Source organism: Coenobita brevimanus, chromosome 29 (assembly GCF_032717465.1).
Source record: "Coenobita brevimanus isolate Jiangsu-jjx chromosome 29, ASM3271746v2, whole genome shotgun sequence".
Classification (NCBI taxonomy): Eukaryota; Metazoa; Arthropoda; class Malacostraca; order Decapoda; family Coenobitidae; genus Coenobita; species Coenobita brevimanus.
Genome location: NC_136982.1, coordinates 44,358,307 through 44,378,571, shown reverse-complemented (window position 1 = coordinate 44,378,571; position 20,265 = coordinate 44,358,307). Strand labels below are relative to the sequence as shown.

Here is a 20,265-nt window from a genome sequence, read left to right as displayed (position 1 = left end):
TGACGTCCCCTGCATTCGCTTAGGGTATGGCTAGGGTACGTCACGCCACGCCAGGCCACCAACATGCCCTGCAAACTCTATACCCGACTCTGTAACACTTCCATACCTGACTCATTAACCCATCACATCGTTAATTGACCCATAATTGTCCCCCTTCTTAGATCGCCTGGCTTATTGCTGTCTGTTCTGTGTGGCTCTTTCGTTACAAATCTTGTTGGACTAGGGGAAATTATCACTATCCTAACTTCCTCTCGTTAAAATGCCGTGTGTGTGTGTGTGTGTGTGTGTGTGTGTGTGTGTGTGTGTGTGTGTGTGTGTGTGTGAGGAGGTGGAAATATACACAGGGTAGGTTTAAAATGATTAGAACAATATTTATGGTAAGGGTAATGAATCCTAATGAATAAAATCGTTTCCCCGACACACACACACACACACACACACACACACACACACACACACACACACACACACACACACTTTCACAGCTAGAGCCCTTTTATCTTAACTTGGCCCAGATTTACGTCCTTGTACATCTTATTTCATGTAGCTCAATTTCAGAATAAGACAATCCTATAGCTTTACATCCTTTCCACAGCACTTCTTCGTTACTAGCATCATATTCTAGCGTTCACCTCTTGTTACAACTCGGTAAAGATGGAGGGAAGGAAATTTTAGACCAAGTTAGAGTAAAAGGGGTTTAAGGGATTAATCCCCGAGCTAGACCTCATCAGATCATATAGCCCTGCTAGGGTTACAGGAGAGCGCTACCCCTCCCAGCACGGCAGCCACCGGGCGGGGCGCAAACTCGCAACCTCACGATTACGAGCCTGACTCCCTACCACCGAGCTACCGCGCTCCCCCATTAAAAAGGGTTTAGATATCTTTAGCTGAACAATACTGTCTGTAATTACCTGATAAAAATAAGTAAATAAATAAATACATAAATCGCCGAATAGAAGGGGTTGAGTCATATGCTTCTAAGTCATGGGTAATAAATCGCTTAGGAAGAGGTGTTAGGAAACCTTAATGAAATGTGACATAATAACAGTGATACGGCTATACGTGTTACATCATCACCTACGCCTAGTGCACGTCTACCACTGATAAGAAAAAACGAACACTGGCTGATAAGATTAAAAGCATCTGTGTGGAAAGGTTCAATTTTGAGCTGGTATAGTCAGGTTCTTTTCACCTGGCAAAAAATTCTAACTTCTTTCAAATTAGTTGGACTGATGATTTTAATAGTAACCAAGGAGACTCATTTCTACCTCATAAAGTCCGTCGAATTACAAATAAACATGAAACAGTACTGAAGTTGTGAGAATTGACCCTTCCTCTCAGATGAAAACTGACTTACTATACTCTTTTCACCTTAACTTGGCCCAGATTTTCGTCCCTGTGTAGTTTACTTCCCGAAGCTCAGTGGAAGAAAAAGACAGTACCCTCTCCCAAGCATCCTTTCCCTGGCACTTCTTCGTGACTAGCACCACATTCTAGGGTTAATTGTTAAAAGTCAGCAGACGAAAAAGATAATAACTTCGGCTACGCATCCTTTCCACAGCAATTCCTCGTGACTAGCACCATATTCTAGTGTTACTCTATTGTTACGACTTAGCACTCAAGACGCAGGGATGGCAATTTTAGGCCAAGTTTGAGTGAAGAGGGGTATTATAACACCTTTTAATTGATGGTGTGTTTTATATGACGTAGTGAAGGCGTCTGGAAACAGATGGATAGTTTTATATTCCACTTTTTTCTACAACTGATATAACTGGGTGGTAAAGGTGCCCGGTTATATAAGTGTCCCTCAACTACCTCCCTATCCCCTGAGAGGAAGATGGTGGACTACGAGTGAGGGGTAACTTAGAAATATCTCTCCTGAGCTGAAGTAACATTTTCTAGACTAGAGGGGCGCCTTCAAGTGGTGGCACAGATTATCTGAGGCGACTCCGCAGCCCGGTTATATGTTTCCCTACTTCCTCCCTACCCTCCCCCCCGAACTGGATGGTGAATTGCAGGAAATGGGGAGCTTCAGCCTGCAGTCCACTGGGTTCATTTTCAGACGATTTTGTTCAGTCGTGAGAAATCCTACCAGTTAGACGGTTCGATTTTAAATTCATGATTGTCTTAAATAGGTAATAGTTGTTGTAAATGTGAACCCAGTGCACTGCAGGCTGAAATCGCCGCTCTCCCGTAACCCATCATCCCTATTTGGGGGGATAAGGTGAGGCTGTTAAAGTTTATATAACAAGGCAGCTCCACCTTCCAATTATATCGGTACCACCACGTGAAGGCATACTTCTCTTTCACCTTACGTAAATAGGAGAAATTACTGAAATCCCTTTTTTAACATGTGCATCCGCCCCTGTCGTCGCTAGTCTCATCGTGACTTGCCCTTTTAATCGGCGTTGCGTCACATAATGCATGATAGCAAACGAGCTTTTTCCGATAAGTACGAGTATCCCATGCGAGGTAAGATAAGGGTCAGTGCCAGGCTAGACTTCATAGGGGACGGGTGTGCTTCTCTGGCCTCGGTCTCTCTTAAACCTTCACTAAGTTAATATATGAACTTAAGACACTGTCGATAAAGTTCCATTCTTCTTCATGTGGTGTGAGAATACGGTTGTTGCTCGTCCGGTCTCTCATTCCTTCATTAATTCAGATAAATCTAAAGGCACTAGCGATAAAGATTCAAGACTTTGTGTGTACTTCAGAACGTTCCTTCTCGCTATTAGTTACATCTTAACGTATGAGAAAAGAAAGAAAGAAAGCTAATAATCAACACATGCCGAATGTGTACTTCTCTAAATGGCTTTCGCACTACCAATCCTTATCTAAAATAAACAGATACACACGTGAATAAGTCCGAAGTCCAGATACGTAACTGCCTTTGTTATCTGTGGATGATGTGACTGGTGGATGACGTGAGCTTAGAAGAAATAACTCAAATATTTTATCATAATTTTCAGTTCCGCTACGAGTGTGACAAGCGGAGGACAACTTACGTTTCTGTGACTGCTTAAGAAGAAATATTGGATTGCGTAAGAAGAAATATAGGACTCCTTATGAAGAAATATTGGATTGACTAAGAAGGAACATTGGCTTACCTAAGAAAAAATACTAATCTATGCAAGAAATATATTGAACTGCGTAAGAAAAAGAACTGGACTACTAAGCTGAGATATTGGACTAAAAAAAAAATATACGGGATTAAGAATAACTCCTCAGAGTACGCGGTTCTTATTTACTCACGTGAAAATAAAGACACTCAAATTACGCGATTTTCCTTTACGCGCATTAGACTCAACACTCCAATTACCCAGTCCTCAGTTGCTCCACGCACGGCTACACGACTGTGACTGGGAGAGTGATGTGTGGCAATATTTTCTGTTCCTAACGAGAAGAAAAACAGTCAATATGTCCACGGGTTACGACAATCCAGCCTTCGTCAAAGAGGCACAGGTGAGAAAGCGTTCACCTTTATTTTTCCCCTTTAGTACGGTGGTCCTTATCCTGCTACGATCTTTACTGCTACTTCATTGTTACTTGCCTGTTGCTTTACTGCTATCTGCTTTAATACTACTTACCAGCAAGACTACAAACATATTAGCGGTAGGTTTGGCGTTACACAGTCGTCTAGGCCACGTTCTCACACTACAGAATTCTAACTTATACATACGTACAGACATATATACAAGCATACATTTATACATACATACATACATTCATACATACATACATAGTCATACGTACACACACACACATCCATACACATAGCCTAACAGTTGTCTGGGTCACTTTTCCGACAGTATAGAATTTTTGACCTATACCCTACTACAAAATTATTTAATGCAATTCTGAGGATAATTTTTCTGAGTGTAGGGTTAGATACAGCCTTCATCAGCCCTTTACTGTTAGGGACATGTCTAGGGGATGTTGAGATGTATGTGAAGACTAAATCGTTAAGGAAGTGGAGATACGAACCCTCCAAAGCGACTTGGATTACGTCATTTGATCTCTTCTTAAGGGGGTTGTTCATTATGACCTCTGACCCCTTCAAGACGAGAGGTATTCTATAAGGTGAAGGAAGTTGTCTGGGGTTAGTGATATACAGTATACAAACTACGGTACTGAAGGGGTTAGGTGATAGGGGGTTGGCAGTGTGTGTGTGTGTGTGTGTGTGTGTGTGTGTGTGTGTGTGTGTGTGTGTGTGTGTGTGTGTGTGTGTGTGTGTGTGTGTGTGTAGGTAAATGAACAAATAGATAGGCAGATCGATACTGGCAGACAGATAGATACGATACACATGAGAGAGAGAGAGAGAGAGAGAGAGAGGCGCCAAAACCCCACTACCCTATTTCTTGCCCTAGTTCCACAATTCTACCATAACACCTTATCAATTCCTCACAGTGCACTAGGCTTAACCCCTTCACTACTAGGACGCATACCTAACCTTATCTCTGCTATCTCCAAACGGTTTCATTCATCTGAGGGAACTGGGCCAATCTTATAACTTAATTCTACGTTGTGGATGCATGAAATTCGCAGGGTCTTAGATGCTGGATAGGAATGCGTCTCCTTGGTTACTAGTCAATCAACGCTCGGTTCAGGCTACTCTTGATGATCACCTGAGCTGGAGGGGGTTAGGGATCTCTGTCAGGTGAAAACGAGCTGATTATACAAGAGGTCATCCAAAAAGGTCAGGTGAAATGAAAACCAAACCATCATAGTGAAGGAGTTGACCCATTACTTCCAGGAGTTGCTGTGCCTGGGAATGGACGGGGAAGTTACCTGGCGCACTGTCCTGCGTTGACCAGCTTATAGTCGCAAAACATCTCTGGTCCAAACTTCAAGGCTTCCCTATAACTAAATTTAGATATTACTCAAGACCTTCCCTTCAACAGGACTATGAGATCAAGGAGTTAACTCTTTTAGTACGATCACGGTATTTTCTATTTTACCATTTCTTAATATTTTCAGATGGATTTCTTCACAGGAGGGGAGACCTTTCCGCTTGGAGGGGTAAGATGTAGCCCAAGTAACCTATTAACTATGACGAATCCCACTGAAATTAAATAAACCGTGGACAGGTGAAAAGATTGGAATTGCAGAGGGCGTAGTGAATCATAGGTGTTAGTCACGCCTTCGTCACGCTTCTCGAGTCTGTTGCCAATAGGACTGGATGGCTAATTATACCCGGAATGAACACTGAGACCCGGGACCAAGCAAGGGCAGGGTCGTCCACCTACCCTCAGCCCTAATGCATGCCCCGGCCACATACCCTAAGCCTTGTGAAGAAACTGCCAACACTGTGTACTTGGCGACGTCATAGTGACCGAGTGTACTGAAGTGATAGTGTACTGAAGTAATTGTGTACTGAAGTGATGATAGTGTACTGAAGTGATGATAATGTACTGAAATGATAGTGACACCGTGTACCCTGGATGCGGTATTAATAGTAATTCCTTTTATTTTTTTTGTTTCAAAATAACGTTACCATACCAGTCAAGGCAAGAGAGAGGGAGGGAATATATAGAGGGGGGAAATTGACGTCAGAGGGGGATACATGCATGGGAGGGGAGTATGCCGGGGCGGTCCCCCCCTAGTGTGTCAATAAGCAAGACATTTATAGTGGCAATGAAGAGATCTGGAGCAGTTTATCAGTCTTTACACAACCAGGAGATAACCCCGTCCCTCAAGCTTGTTATATAGGCCTCTTATCTCTCCTTATCTCATGACTTGCACAAGTTTTGGAGCGCAGTTGTAAAAGTACTTAACGCATTCTTACGATACGGAATGAGAGACTGACTAGGAGAGTATGTAAGTCAGGTGGAGGGGCAGTGGTTATGAAGTTACCTAACCCATTCTTATGGTACAGAATGAGAGACTGACTATAAGTGTATGTAAGTTAAGTGGAGGGGTCATAGTTATAAAGGTACCTGACACATTCTTACGGTACAGATGCGAGACTGACTAGGAGAGTGTACGTAAGTTAGCTGGAGGGGCTTTAGTACAAAGGTACCTAACATAGTCTTACCGCACGATACAGAATGAGAAACTGACTGGGAGAGTGTAAGTTAGGTGAGGGTAGGGAGTGTGGTAGGAGGACCGAGGTTGAGATGGAAGGATGAGGTGGAGAGTTTAATTATGGAAGAGTTATTTGTCCAAGGCGATTTAATTTTGTCCCTGAAGGCTTAATTTTGTCCCAGAAGTCTCAATTTTGTCCAAGAAGTCTTAATTTTGTCCCAGAAGACCCAATTTTGTCCCAGAAGACCCAATTTTGTCCCAGAAGCCTTAATTTTGTCCAAGAAGGTCTCATTTTGTCCTATTTGCTTTCAGAACGGCGTGAGGTTCAGGAAGAAGGACTCCCAGGGACTGACGTACTCCTGGCACAAAGTGAATGTGTTTGCCACCTCGACACAGGGCTGCGGCAGGAAGAAAGTAACCAAGGAGAAGCATATACTCAAGGATGGTGAGATACATAGATAGATAGATAGACAGATATATAGACAGATACAGTAGACAGATATATAGATAGATACAGTACACAGATAGATAGATAGAGAGAGAGAGAGAGAGAGAGAGAGAGAGAGAGAGAGAATTTCTGAAACCGCATTTCTGAAGTTACATTGGCTCGTATTCTCGTCGGTTAAGAAGGCTCCCTAACACCTCTTCCTCAGCGACTTATTTTTTTATATGGTTGGTTAATATCCTTTTGTATTGTATTTTTGCAGAGTATGGCATTATCAGGAGGATTTATATAAAGCAGAAGAGGATAGTAAGGTGCTATCTCTTGTATTATTTTTTTTTTCCTTGGAGGGAACTGTTATTGCGGGCTCATGGCCTTTGGTTCCTTCTTTCTCGCATTAAAAAAATAAAAAATAAAAAAAATAAACCAAACAAACCGCCTAGGAGGAGATGTTGCGGAGGATTTATATACTGCAGACGAAAACAGTCAGATGTAAGAAGCCAAAATAAATCGCTTAGGGAGAGGTGTTAGGGGCGTCCTTATCTGGTCAACCACGTGTTAATCTGACCTTATTTCTTAGATATAGTTGTATAAAGACTCTCTCTCTCTCTCTCTCTCTCTCTCTCTCTCTTATCGTCCTTTGTTGTCTGGTTGTGATGACTTGTGTGTCCTAATCAACGTTCGGACTTTGCAACGCACGCAATGCCGCTCTGGTGATTCCCTAACACCATTTCCTATGCGATTTATGCTACACATTGCACCTCGGTACCCAAGAGAATGTTACTGATCCACAGAGCACAATATATCTATCTGTTACTCTCTCTCTCTCTCTCTCTCTCACACACACACACACACACACACACACATTATAAAAAATCCATCTTCATAGTATAAAAAAAAAAAAGATATACACATTCATGAAGAGACTTGAGAGTATTTTCAAAATTTAGTCCAGTTTCGAAATATAAAAACGCACAAAACACCTGCATACCTGCTATATTCCCTAACACTTCTTTCTAAGCGATTTACTTTGCTTATTACACCCTGTCATCCTCTTCTGTCACTTACTGTCATATCACCAGCTCTTTGCATAAAATTCCATACACATCTATCTCAGCCAGTCGGAAAATAAATCGCTGAGGAAGAGGTGTTAGGGCGCTTCCTTTATAGCGGAGAATGCCAGACTAGGAACACAGGAGCCGACAGACCTGCCTCAGCTTAGAAATATTGGCCAGTGAAGGAAAGTGAGAAGCACTTGAGGCAGTTATTAAAGAGGCGCCTCAGTGATGCATAGGCGTGTTATCTATCGTTATCAGTACACCGATGATAAGGGGTTGCTCTGCCGTACATAAACAGTATTACCTGAGAATTACTAAAGACTGTATGTATGCGTGAGGGGAAGGAAAGAGCATTATGTTAAGTGAAAATGGATAGCAAGATGAAGGGTCGAGTATTTCTTAAGTAGTGGTTTGTCCTGTGTGTGTGTGTGTGTGTGTGTGTGTGTGTGTGTGTGTGTGTGTGTTAGAGTGGGTGAGTGAGTGAGTCAGTGAGTTTATGAGTGCATGAGTTTCTATTGCATTGCTGTAGATCTTGAGTGAGTGAATTTAAGTAAGTTTTCCAAATGAGTTGCCTGTTATCAGCACCACTTCCATCATTACCATATTATTATTACTATTATTATTATTATTATCATTATTATTATCATTATTATTATTGTCAGCACCACCACCACCATCACCACCGCCATCACCACCACCACCATCATCATCATCATCATCATCATCATCACCCTAACTCAATCTTTCAGTCTCGGGCATAGTGCGTCCGGGCGAGCTCCTAGCCATCATGGGAGCCTCAGGTGCCGGTAAGACCACTCTACTCAACGTGCTCACCTTCAGAAGCGACCTCCAGCTTCGGATTACAGGTACAGTCAATCAGAGAAAGTTAGATTAAGTTAGTTTTGATCAGCTTAAGCCAAGTTACCGTGAGATAAATAAGGGTACAAGCTTGGTTAGGTCGGCCTAGGTCAGGTTGGGTTGGGCTATGTGGCACCAGACCTCCCCTTGCAATTGAAAAGTGGACTTAATCTTCATATTTTTTTCCCCAACCTCTCCTCACCTGCCACTTAAACTCTATAAAAAACATCCGATACAGACTGTACTTTGGTTTTCATCAATGAGAAAGGAAACACATAAAAAAACGACTTTATCAAGAAAAAATCACTCAAAAAATGGCTCGATTCTGTGATTCGTGGATTTTAATGTAAAGGTCTCGTGTATAGCACTTCTTAGGACACAGCATGAAGGAAAATGTTTGGTATTTCAAAGTATGCAAGAAAACAGGTCATACAGCTGAGTGGACTGAGCTGAAATTTCGCATGGAGAAGCAAGATATGGCAGGGCAGGTCCATGTCAGGTTTGGTGTCAGTTCTGGTCTCGGGGGCAAGCGCTGGTTTCCTCTACTCTGTATTTCATTTCCGTTAGAGCCACACGATTATGTTCATCTTGGACACGCTCTCCCGCACTCCATGGATTCACCTCTCACGCTCTCCACAGGGAAGCTTTACGTGAACGGGCAGAAAGTGACGCCCACCATGCTCACCAGCCGTTCAGCATACGTTCAGCAGGAGGATCTCTTCATCGGCACGTTCACCGTCAAGGAGCAGCTTATGTTTCAGGTCCCTCACGTGCACCATCTTTTCTTAATTGATTTCTCTGAGAATATCTTGAGTATATTCATTTTATAATTTAGCTGATGATGATTGATGATGATGAAGATGATGATGATGATGAAGATGAGGAGGATGAGGATGAGGAGGAGAAGGAGGAGGAAGAGGTGGATGATGATGATGAGAAGGAGGAAGGGGACGAGAAGAAGAGCAAGGAGGATGAGAAGGAGGAGAGGAGGTGACTGATGATGATGATGATGATGATGATGATGATGATGATGATGATGATGATGTCCCCAGGCTAATCTGCGCATGGACCGGGAATTATCACGGAAGCAGCGTGTGGAGCGAGTAGAGGAAGTGATGCAGGAAGTGAGTAAATTGAAATCACTTTAGGTTCAGGAGACTTCTTAATACCTTTTCCTTTGCGATTTATTCTGCCTACTACACGTTGCTACTCTCCTTATCCACTCAGTGTTACCATCATCTAAAGCCTTCATCGTTTGATCTTTACAAAGGTCAATAAAAAAAAACTATAATCTGGTCACTCTAACTAGGCGTATAATTGCCATCTCATCACCTTGAATGTTGAACTGTCACAAGAACCTAACACTAAGATACATTGCTAGTCACGAAAAAGTGCTTCTTGTCCTACCACTGAGCTAAAGAAAATGCCCACCTAGTCCAAACGAATTAACTATTTGTACTGTCAGATCAAAGAAATGCAATTTTTTTTTTTTTTAATACTCAATCGAAGTTTTTTGTTTGTTTCGGTGACCCCCACATTAATTTTTTTTTTTTTTTTTTTTTTAATGCAAGGAAGAAGGAACCAAAGGCCACGAGCCCGCAAACTGTTCCTTCCAAGAGAAAAGCAAGATACAAGAAAGAGCCAAATTCAAGATCCGATCATTTCCAGATGCCTGGACACACAACTGAAACTTATTGTCCTTAAACACTTCAGATGCCAGCTCTTTTTACGAGTCAATTAATTTCTTGTTATATGTTTCCTAAATGTGATTTTTTTTTCACGAACAAGTGATTCTATTTTTGCCACTGAACTAAACAAAATCTCCACTTAGTCAAACGAATTAACCTTATGAACTATCGACTTCCTAATGCCTCCTCTCTCTCTCAGCTGAGCCTGGTGAAGTGTGCCAATACGCTGATCGGAGTGCCTGGCAAAATAAAAGGAATCTCAGGGGGGGAAACCAAACGACTTGCCTTCGCCTGTGAGGTATGCTATTCCCACCTTCCCTACACTCTTTTCACTGTAACTTGACCTAAAATTGTCATCTCTCCATCTTGAATTCTGAGCTGTAACAATAGACTGACACTAGATTTTAATGCTAGTCACGAGGCAGTGCTATGGACAGGATGCAGAGCTGTAGCACCGTCTATTTGTGCCACATAGCTACGTGAACTAAGCTATAAAGGACGAAAATCTGGGTCAAGCTGAGATGAAAAGAATATGTTCCTTCAACTTAGCCAAAAATGCCACCTCTCTATCTTGACCGCTGACACTAGATTATGCTATTAGTCACGAAGAAGTGCTATGGGCAGGATGTAGAGCCGTAGCACTGTTGAAGTTACAATATGACGAAAACCTAGGCCAAGTAAAGATGAAAGGACTAAAATGACGTGTTTCCAGATGCTGACCGACCCGCCTCTCATGTTCCTGGACGAGCCTACCTCCGGACTAGACTCCTTCATGGCCCAGAGCGTAGTCCAGGCTATGAAGACCATGGCAGACCTTGGCAAGACCGTCATATCAACCATCCATCAGCCCAGTTCAGAGGTACGATTATTTGTGGAGAATGAGAGACTGACTAGGAGAGTGTATGAGTCAGGTGGAGGAGGAGAGAGGGACGGGGAGACCGAAGATGAGATAGAGGGATGGCATGGAGAGATACATGAGACAAGGGTGTGCGAGTTGGAGAGAGAGAGAGAGAGAGAGAGAAGCCAAATGGTAGAGAACAGGGTGTCAAGGAGGCGATTTGTTTGTGGCCACCTCTAGCGAGGTTAACGTGTCTTAAATTAACAGGTAAACACAGAGACAGACCTGGTGTGAAATACTGGGTCGTCTATATTCTGTGTAACACTATTCTCGTGTATTGTGAGTACGGCTCAGTTCGCTGGTGTGAGAAGCGTAGATATTTTGATGGTGAAAATTCTAGTCAACTATGCAATCAGTAAACGTATCGGAGTAACCAATATAAAGCAGGATATGGATTAAAGGCAATTGTTGCTGTTGATCTTGTTGTTATTTTACCCAAGTCTGTGACCGAACAGACCTACCGACCACAAGCAAGCAGCCGCTCCACTATCACAGACAAAGCCTCGCCAGGGTGGAAACAAGGTCCTTCCACATGATGAGGTGCAGGAAAAATGGAGGAGGCATAACCTCTAGAAGGATAAGCTGTGTATGGGAAATATGTATGAGTAGTTGTCTCATCCGGACTTTGACTACTTGGTACATGTGGTTGAGTACCCCGCCTGGGAGTGTTGTGCAAGGCCAGCTACCTGACCTTGGCTCCACGTCACTAGCACGGTAGTTCCTCCCGGGACTATGGCAACCACCCACCGATTTCCTTTTTGTTGGGCTAACGGGTGCCACACGTAGGCCAAAGGTGACCAAAGACTACGCAGGGCAGAGGCGTCCATCTTCCCTGAGCCGGACACACTCTCTGGCCGCATATCCCACGTTATGGGAAGTGCACCCGTCCCTGATGTACTGTCTTTTGCTACAGGTGTTCACACTCTTCGACCGTGTGCTACTCATGGGCGAGGGGCAAGTGGCCTATTTGGGTACAACACAGGGCGCACTCTCCTTCTTCTCAGGGTAAGGACGGCTCTATACTCTTTTTACTTTAACCTGGCCACGATTTTTGTCTTTTTGCAGCTCATTTCTCACAGTTCAGTGACAAAATAAGACACCACAGTTCTACATTCTTTCCACAACTCTGCTGTGGAAGGATGCAAAGCCTTAGTACTTTATGTTCTGCCTCTGAGCTACGTAAGATAAGGTACCAAAGGATGAAAATCTGGGCCAAGTTAAGGTGAAAAGAGTATGATTAATAACGCTGCAGGACACACACACACACACACACACACACACACACACACACACAATACTATTCCACATAATGCCCTACTGACCTCTCAAACCAACAACCCGTCCTACTTTTTATTTTCACGCTAGCCAATTAGCCTATAAGGGGAGAACGAACGTCAGGACCTTGTCAACCCATTTTCGATCAGTTTTTCTCAATACAGGACGGAACTGGGCATTTTCCAAAGTTAACAAAGAAGGGAACCCCCAAAGTAGGGACCTATGAACTTCGAACCTATGAGCCGATAGGCGATGGGCGCTTAGTACCCTTCCAGCACAATCCCTCACACAAGAGCCCCCTGGGAGCTAATGGGTTAATGTTTACAGTAAAGCTAAACAATTATTCATCATCATCACTCTAACTTGTTTTACCTACAACCTGCACAACAAATCCTCATCCTCATCCTCATCAGCATCATCACCATCATCCCTTATTTTTTCCTACAGACTACACAACAAATAATAATAATAATCATCATCATCATCATCATCATCATCCTAACCTACTTCCCTTACAGATTGGGTTACATCTGCCCCAAAACGTACAACCCGGCCGATTTCTTCATCACCACGCTAGCCATCGAGCCGGAACGCGAGAACGAGTGTCGCGAGTTTGTAGCAATGGCCTGCGACACGTTTCACAACAGCAGCGAGGGGCATGCCGTGGCGAGGGCTGCTGAGGAGAACATGAATGGTGTCAGGAATGGCACGGAGGCAGCAGGGTTTGATGGATCGGTGAGTTAGCGAAAAAGTTAGTGATCGGGACGGTGACGGATAGATAGATAGATAGACAGACAGAGGTAGATAGAGATACTGATAAATATGCAGATACAGAGTGATGGAATGAATGAAATGAGTAGACAGATAGATTGATAAACAGATAGATAAAGATGCAGATAAAAACACAAAGTGAGGAAATTAATAAAATCGAGAGAGAGAGAGAGAGAGAGAGAGAGAGAGAGAGAGAGAGAGAGAGAATACACATAAACAAACGATCCTAACTTTATATCCCACAAAACTCTCCCAGCTACGAAAACTCTAACAACAAACTCTTTCTCCAAACTCTACCTACCTTTCCATCCCACAGAAGCGCAAATCCCCGTACAAGGCGAGCTGGTTTCAACAATTCCGTGCCGTGATGAAGCGTTCTTTTCTCGCAAACATTCGCTCGCCCATGGTACTCAGGACGAAGGTGTTCCAAACGTTTGTGAGTATGGACGTGTACTTGAGGGGATCTGGTGAGCTGGTGGAGAGAAAAGCTATCATTACTACCTTCATCTTAATTATGTCTACATCATTTTCGTTACCTACAACCTCATCGCCATCGCCATCTTCGTAATCAGTCATTTTCTCATCATTATCATTAGTAATACGAACACCATCAGCATCAATTTATCTACATCAACACTATGGTCATTAACTTCATCATTGTTTGCATCAACAGGAATAATGTATAATCATCAATATTAACATCGGCGCCACCACCACCACTATCATCATCATCATTACTACCACCACCACCATCATTAATATCAACACCACCATCATTACCATCACCATCATTATCATCATCATCATCACCATCATCATCACAATACTGTTCTAAGCAGATGATAACTACAGAATGTTACAATAGGGTTTTTAATACTATTCTAGCTACGCAGTGACTAGATTATTCATAACACTAATTTGTTCTAGCAATGTCTCGAGGTTCAGCCAATCACAGCACAGTATTCCAGTAGGGGGCGTGGTCTCTTTTGCCAGGTTACAATGACTGGTCTATAGATGGTTCTAATCTATCGTTACCTGGATTAATCCTAACACCATTCTAATCCGCCTTTCAGTTGATTGGATTGTTAGCTGGATTAGAAAGGACATGATCTAGTTTTGCCAAGTTAAAATAAAAGGCCTAAAGAGTATTTCTAACACTCTCCTAATCAATCACTGCCTAGATTAATCCTAACTCTGTTCTATATCTTTCAGATGATCGGGTTGTTGGTGGGATTAGTGTATCTGGATCAGAGCCTTGATCAGGACGGGGTATCCAACATGAACGGTGCTCTCTTCCTACTCCTCACCCAGATTAGTTTCAGTAATGCTTTTGGAGTGGTCAATGTGAGTAGCAAGGAGTTATCAACAGTTGTAAATCAGGGAGTTATATGAGCTGACTGGGAAGAAGGTTTAGGTCATCTGTCTATCTATCTGTGTGTGTGCGTGTGTGTGTGTGTGTGTGTGTGTGTGTGTGTGTGTGTGTGTGTGTGTGTGTGTGTGTGTGTGTGTGTGTGTGTGTGTGTGTATATCTTTTTTTTTTTTAATTTACGTACAGCAATTCCTTCCCACTTTATATATGCATAATCACTTTATCACCTTTACGAAGTCTTATCTTCCTTCAAGAAACCAGAGAGATGGAACATGCACAGACCCACTACATGATATTTTTCTAATCTAACCACTTTCTACCATCTTCACACGCACCCATCTATACTCCTTTCACTCTAACTTGGCCTAAAAGTGCCGCTCTCCACCGCGAATGCTCAGTTGTAAGAGACTAACACAAAGATTTGATGCCTGTCACGGAGAAGTGCTATGGAAAGGATGCAGAGCCGTAGCATTTTCTTCTGCCACTGAGCTACGTAGAATGAGCTGTAAAAAGACGAAAATCTAGGCCAAGTTAAAATGAAAAGAGTAGCATAATTTCTCACCCTGCTACCTATATCCGTAATCTCTCCCTAGCACCTTTGCCTAACCGATTTATTTAGTTAATCACACCTTATTCCCCTCTTCTTGGGTACATGAATCATTTTAAATCGCCATACTCTGCATAGGTAACATTCAAAACCATATTAGCCAGCCCTATCCAAGAATAAATCGGTAAGGAAGACGTGTTAGGGAGCTTCCTTACCCAAAGAGAATAGGGGCCCCTAGATTCTCCCTTAATCTTCTCCCTAAATCCTAAATCTTATCCTTAAATCCTAAATCTTCCCCTAAACCTACTTCCTAAATCCTAAATCTTATCCCTACTCCTCCCTGAATCTTCTCCCTAAGTCATCACCCCTAAATCTTCTCCCTAAATTATCTCCTTAAATCTTCTCTCTAAACCTTCTCCCTAAATTCTCCTCCTTCACCTTCAGGAGTTCTGCATGGAGGTGCCTATATTTCTTCGGGAGCACTTCAACGGCATGTACCGGACAGAGGTGTACTTCATCACTAAGAACATCGCCGAGCTGCCCTTCACCTGCATCCTGCCCATCATCTTCGTCGCCATCCCCTACTACATGGTCGGCCTCTACCCTCCCGCCGAGAACATGTTTATCTGCGCCGGCATTTTGATCCTCGCGGCTAATGTGGCTGTCTCTTTCGGTGAGGGGTGAAACTGGCTATTGGTTGAGGCACGAGGAAGAGTTTGCTGTCAGTCCTCTGTCAGTAACGTATCTTGCCTTCGATACTTCTCCTCCCTCCCCAGATAACAGCATCTTTCCTTCTCATACGTTTTAATGTTTCATATTGGTATCACATAACCCGCCTTCCGTATTTCTCATTCCTCCCCAGACGACAAAAAGCATCGTTCCTTCTCATACCCTTTTCCCGTGTGCTTTATACTACCAAATATAAATAAATAAATAAAGTCCCTCTGATACCCTCTGCCACACCCAGTAATGAAGTGTCGCCTAACTTTTTGCTTAATGGCTGTACGTTTGAACCACTTCAGTATAATGAGTAAATCTCTCTCTCTCTCTCTCTCTCTCTCTCTCTCTCTCTCTCTCTCTCTCTCTCTCTCTCTCTCTCTCTCTCAAAGGTTAATCTCGTGCCCCTATCTCGCCCATCCCAGGTTACATGATCTCGTGTATGGCCAAAGACATCAACATGGCCATAGCAATCTTGGCACCCCTCCTCATCCCCCTTATGCTGTTTGGAGGCTTCTTTCTCGACGCAGGGTAAGCAAAGGCTGGGCAAGGGAAGGTAGGGTAGGGTAGGGTAGGGTAGGGTAGGGTAGGGTAGGGTAGGGTAGGTTTAGTTGGGTCAAATTAGGGAAGGGTAGAGGGCAGGGCAGGACAAGGCCGACTGAATAAGGTTAGGTTAGGTTGGGTTGGGTTGGGATATCTTCCTCTCATATACTCGTATGTATGTATGTACGAACCCATCTTTATTTAGTTACCTACCTACCTATTTACGTATGTATCTATATACCTTCCTGCCTGCCTACCTACCTACCTATCCACCCACCCATCCACCTTTTCACCTACTTCCTCACCGACTACCCATCCACCTGTCTTTCTACTTACCTACCTACCTACCTACCTATTTACCTGCTTATCTGCCCCCTTACCTATCCACCTGTCCATACATCCACCCCGATAGGTCAAAGCAAGATTGTTTCATCTGGATCAAGTTAGTGTAATTCGTGGTTAAACTGGCAAAAAGGCGCTCATCTATCTATATCTATTTATCTATCTACCTATCTATCAGTCTTTCTGTCTGTCTATCTGTCTATTTACCTATTTGTCTGTCTACGTATCCATCAGTCAGTCAGTCAGTCAATCAGTCACTCCACCTACCAATCCATCTATCTATCCATGCCCATCTATCCTGCTATTTATCTGTCTATCTATCCAGGTCCGTGCCCGATTACTTCATCTGGATCAAGTACATATCCTGGTTTAACTATGGCAACGAGGCTCTGATGATAAACCAGTGGGCTGAGGTGGACAACATTACCTGTACCCCGCTGGACAAGATTTGCTATCAGGATGGGCTTGCGGTACTCGAAAGCCTGAGTTATAAGGTGGTGAGTGGTGGCTATGGCTGGATTTTGTTTGGTCCTTGAATGGTGTATGTTACCGTGAATAAGATTGGAGTCTACTGTTACCGTATTACGATTGGCGTCTTTTGTTACCGTAATTACAACCGGCGTCTTTCATTTGCGACATGGCTGAGAATAACTGCCTGTTTTTCTAAGGACATGATGTATTAGCTCAGTATGGCCTTCTCAAAACCTTCCATTTCAACTAGTCGATCTTGCTCTTGTTGGATTTCGCTGGATTCTTAAATGTGAACTTTTTTTTATCAGTTATTATCTGTCTCTCTGTAAATATCCATATGCCTTAATCCCGAAGGAGGCGGCCACAAACAATTCGCCACCATGTACCACTGTCCTTCGCCATCAGGGTGCTCTCTCTCCATCTCACAACTCCCACATTCAAATACCGTTCCACTGACAGTTTTATCTACCTACCTACCAAGCTACCTATCTATCTATGTCTTTCTATTAATTTATTTGTTTATGTAATTATATAAACTAGTCGATTAAAGAACGTGACACGAATGGGACACTTAACTAATTCTTCTTCACTTTCAGAACAACATGGGCTTTGATCTCGGCCTTCTCTGCGCCCTCATGGTTGGCTACCGTCTGCTTGGCCTCCTCCTACTCCTGCTCAAAACCAGGAGAAAAACAGTCAAGCAGATCGAGTAGAGAGTCCCTTCAGTACGACGGTGCATCATTTTTCACACTGAGAGACTGAGTGGAACGAGGATGATATGGAGGTACGGGGTGGAGAGGTATATGAAAGGAGGATATGTGGGCTCGAGACAAGGAGACCGAGGACGAGATGGAGGATGACATGGAGGTGATTCCTCTGTGGCCGCCCCTTACGAAATTAAGGCGTCTGAAGATATAGATATAGATACACGGACACAGATAAATAGATAGAGATAGATAGATAGACAGAGCATCAGATACAAAGGGCTTATTGACCTGGATTAGACAGCCTAGCCTTGGGTTCCTAAGCTCCAATAGGGTTAATATTTGTGTTTTTTATAGTATACAGTATGTATTATAATGTTACTGAAATATATCTATAATAATGTATACTTAATGAAGTGTGTATTTTTAATTATTATTATTATTATTATTATTATTATTATTATCACTATTACTACTACTACTACTACTACTACCACTAATATTACTACTGCTACTACAACTACTACTACTAGCACCAGTCCCAAACTCATCAGAACGTGAACCAGGTGGACTGAAGGCTGAAGCTGCCCTCTTCTTTCAGCTCACCATTCTCCTCTCGGGGGATAAGGACTTTAGTATAACCGGGCAGGGCAACACATCGGTTACATCGGTGCCACCACATGAAGGCGTCCCTCTCCAGTGCCTTACCAAGTGTTCTCAATCTTTTTATGACATTTATTTAATACCCAGTCTTCATGTTTGGAAAGAATGAGATGAAGCGTTTTAGAATGCTTCCCTATGATATTCGTGTGTGTGTGTGTGTGTGTGTGTGTGTGTGTGTGTGTGTGTGTGTGTGTGTGTGTGTGTGTGTGTGTGTGTGTGTTTTATCTATCTACCTATGTATTTATCTATCTATTTACCTACGTGTAAGTCTGAATGTACTCTTGTTAAAATTAAACACTTCTTTAAAATGCGGTATTGATGTTGTCACGTCAAAAATACGATACTATTATATTTCATGGCATTTAGTGTATGTATGTGTATGTATGTATGTATGTGTATGTATGTATGAATGTGTATGTATGTATGCATAATTTCATAGCTATATACTGCTCTGAGGTAGTGATGAGTAGGATATAGGCATCACTTACAATAGTGTACTTTTGGTAGGGCACGTAAAAAGATGCCTTACTTACTTACTTATTACGTACACACTTTTATTATCATTATTTATTATTTTCATCATTATTATTCTTTATAAATCTTTAAAATGCCATCGTTCCTCTCTCTTTTATTATGTTTCATGGTGTTTACATGTACAAAATCATTCTCTGACTCTTTATATATATGGGATTTAAAATAAAGGCAAAACACAGGCAGTACTGAAATTATAATGTCAAAAACTATCATTCCTCTTATAGTCAATGCTTCTTAAATCTATATATATATAATTCTATCTATCCACCTATCTATCTAACTATCTATCTGTGATCAGTTAGAAGACAGGCAGTATCTTTGGGAAAATGTGCACTTTTTTTTTTACTTATGGAATTTACATTTACTTATGGAATTTATAACAACCAAAGTTAGAATAATTATGAATTATAATTCTAGGCACGTACAAGATATTTTTTTTTTCTAATGTTAAAAATATATAGTAATAGGTAAAGCTAGTATATATAAATTATCTTAGGCTTTGTACCTTTTCTGAAACTTTCTAAAAAAACAGACTTCATGATGTACTGCAAAATCTTTAATTACATTCTTCTTCTTCTCAGTTTAATTTTTAGCATACATAATTCTTTCCCTTCTCAGTTCATTCTCCATCATATATATTGTAATAATTCCTTTAAGTATTTTTTTTTTATATCGATATGGAAAAAAGTTGACACCCAGCATACACGAATATAAACGAGAAGGATAAATTGGAAGAGAACAGGTACTGCGTCTTTAGCGTTTACATAGATTGCATGATTAACACAAGAGTAAGGTAACGAGTAGAAACAGAAATAAATCGGTAAGGAAGAGGTGTTAGTGGTCTTCCTAACAGGACGTGAATACCGCCCTTGGCCCCGTTATCCTTGTCAATTCGGAATAAAGTTAGTATTGTCCCAGCCTCAAACAATTTATCTGAATAACAATATTAGTCTGAGAATTTTAATACGGTAAGTATCCCGTATTCTCGTCAGTTAAGCACCCTAGCACCTTTTCTTTAGCGATTTATTTGCTAATCTACACCCTAGCACCTTTACCTTGGCGATTTATTTGCCAGTCTACAGCCTAGCACCTTTTCCTTAGCGATTTACTAGCCAATCTACACCCTGGCACCTTTTCCTTAGCGATTTAGTTGTCAATCTACACTGTAGCACCTTTTCCTTAACGATTTACTTGCCAATCTACACCCTGGCATCTTTTCCTTAGCGATTTAGTTGTCAATCTACACCCTGGCACCTTTACTTTAGCGATTTAGTTGTCAATCTACACTCTAGCACCTTTTCCTTAACGATTTATTTGCCAATCAACACCCTAGCACCTTTTCCTTAGCGATTTAGTTACCA

At 42.2% G+C, this 20,265-nt stretch overlaps 1 protein-coding gene across 1 annotated transcript; it reads left to right on the top strand.

Annotated features, from left to right (window-relative positions):
- Positions 1–3,417: 3,417 nt before the first annotated feature.
- On the top strand, positions 3,418–17,716 carry LOC145395040 (protein white-like). The gene is made up of 15 exons (XM_080268783.1): positions 3,418–3,462; positions 6,337–6,469; positions 8,274–8,390; positions 9,022–9,143; positions 9,435–9,506; positions 10,270–10,368; positions 10,783–10,929; positions 11,882–11,973; positions 12,762–12,978; positions 13,331–13,450; positions 14,227–14,358; positions 15,375–15,603; positions 16,073–16,178; positions 16,858–17,029; positions 17,600–17,716. The coding sequence occupies exons 1-15, from the start codon at positions 3,418–3,420 to the stop codon at positions 17,714–17,716; spliced, it is 1,920 nt and encodes a 639-aa protein (XP_080124909.1).
- The last annotated feature ends 2,549 nt before the right edge of the window (positions 17,717–20,265 follow it).

Bases quoted from the DNA above. Each gene is read 5' to 3' on its own strand.
- LOC145395040 (XM_080268783.1), top strand. From the start codon at position 3,418: ATGTCCACGGGTTACGACAATCCAGCCTTCGTCAAAGAGGCACAG. The intron at 10,930-11,881 runs GTACGATTATTT...CTTTTGCTACAG, and splicing joins TCCATCAGCCCAGTTCAGAG to GTGTTCACACTCTTCGACCG. The intron at 17,030-17,599 runs GTGAGTGGTGGC...CTTCACTTTCAG, and splicing joins AAAGCCTGAGTTATAAGGTG to AACAACATGGGCTTTGATCT.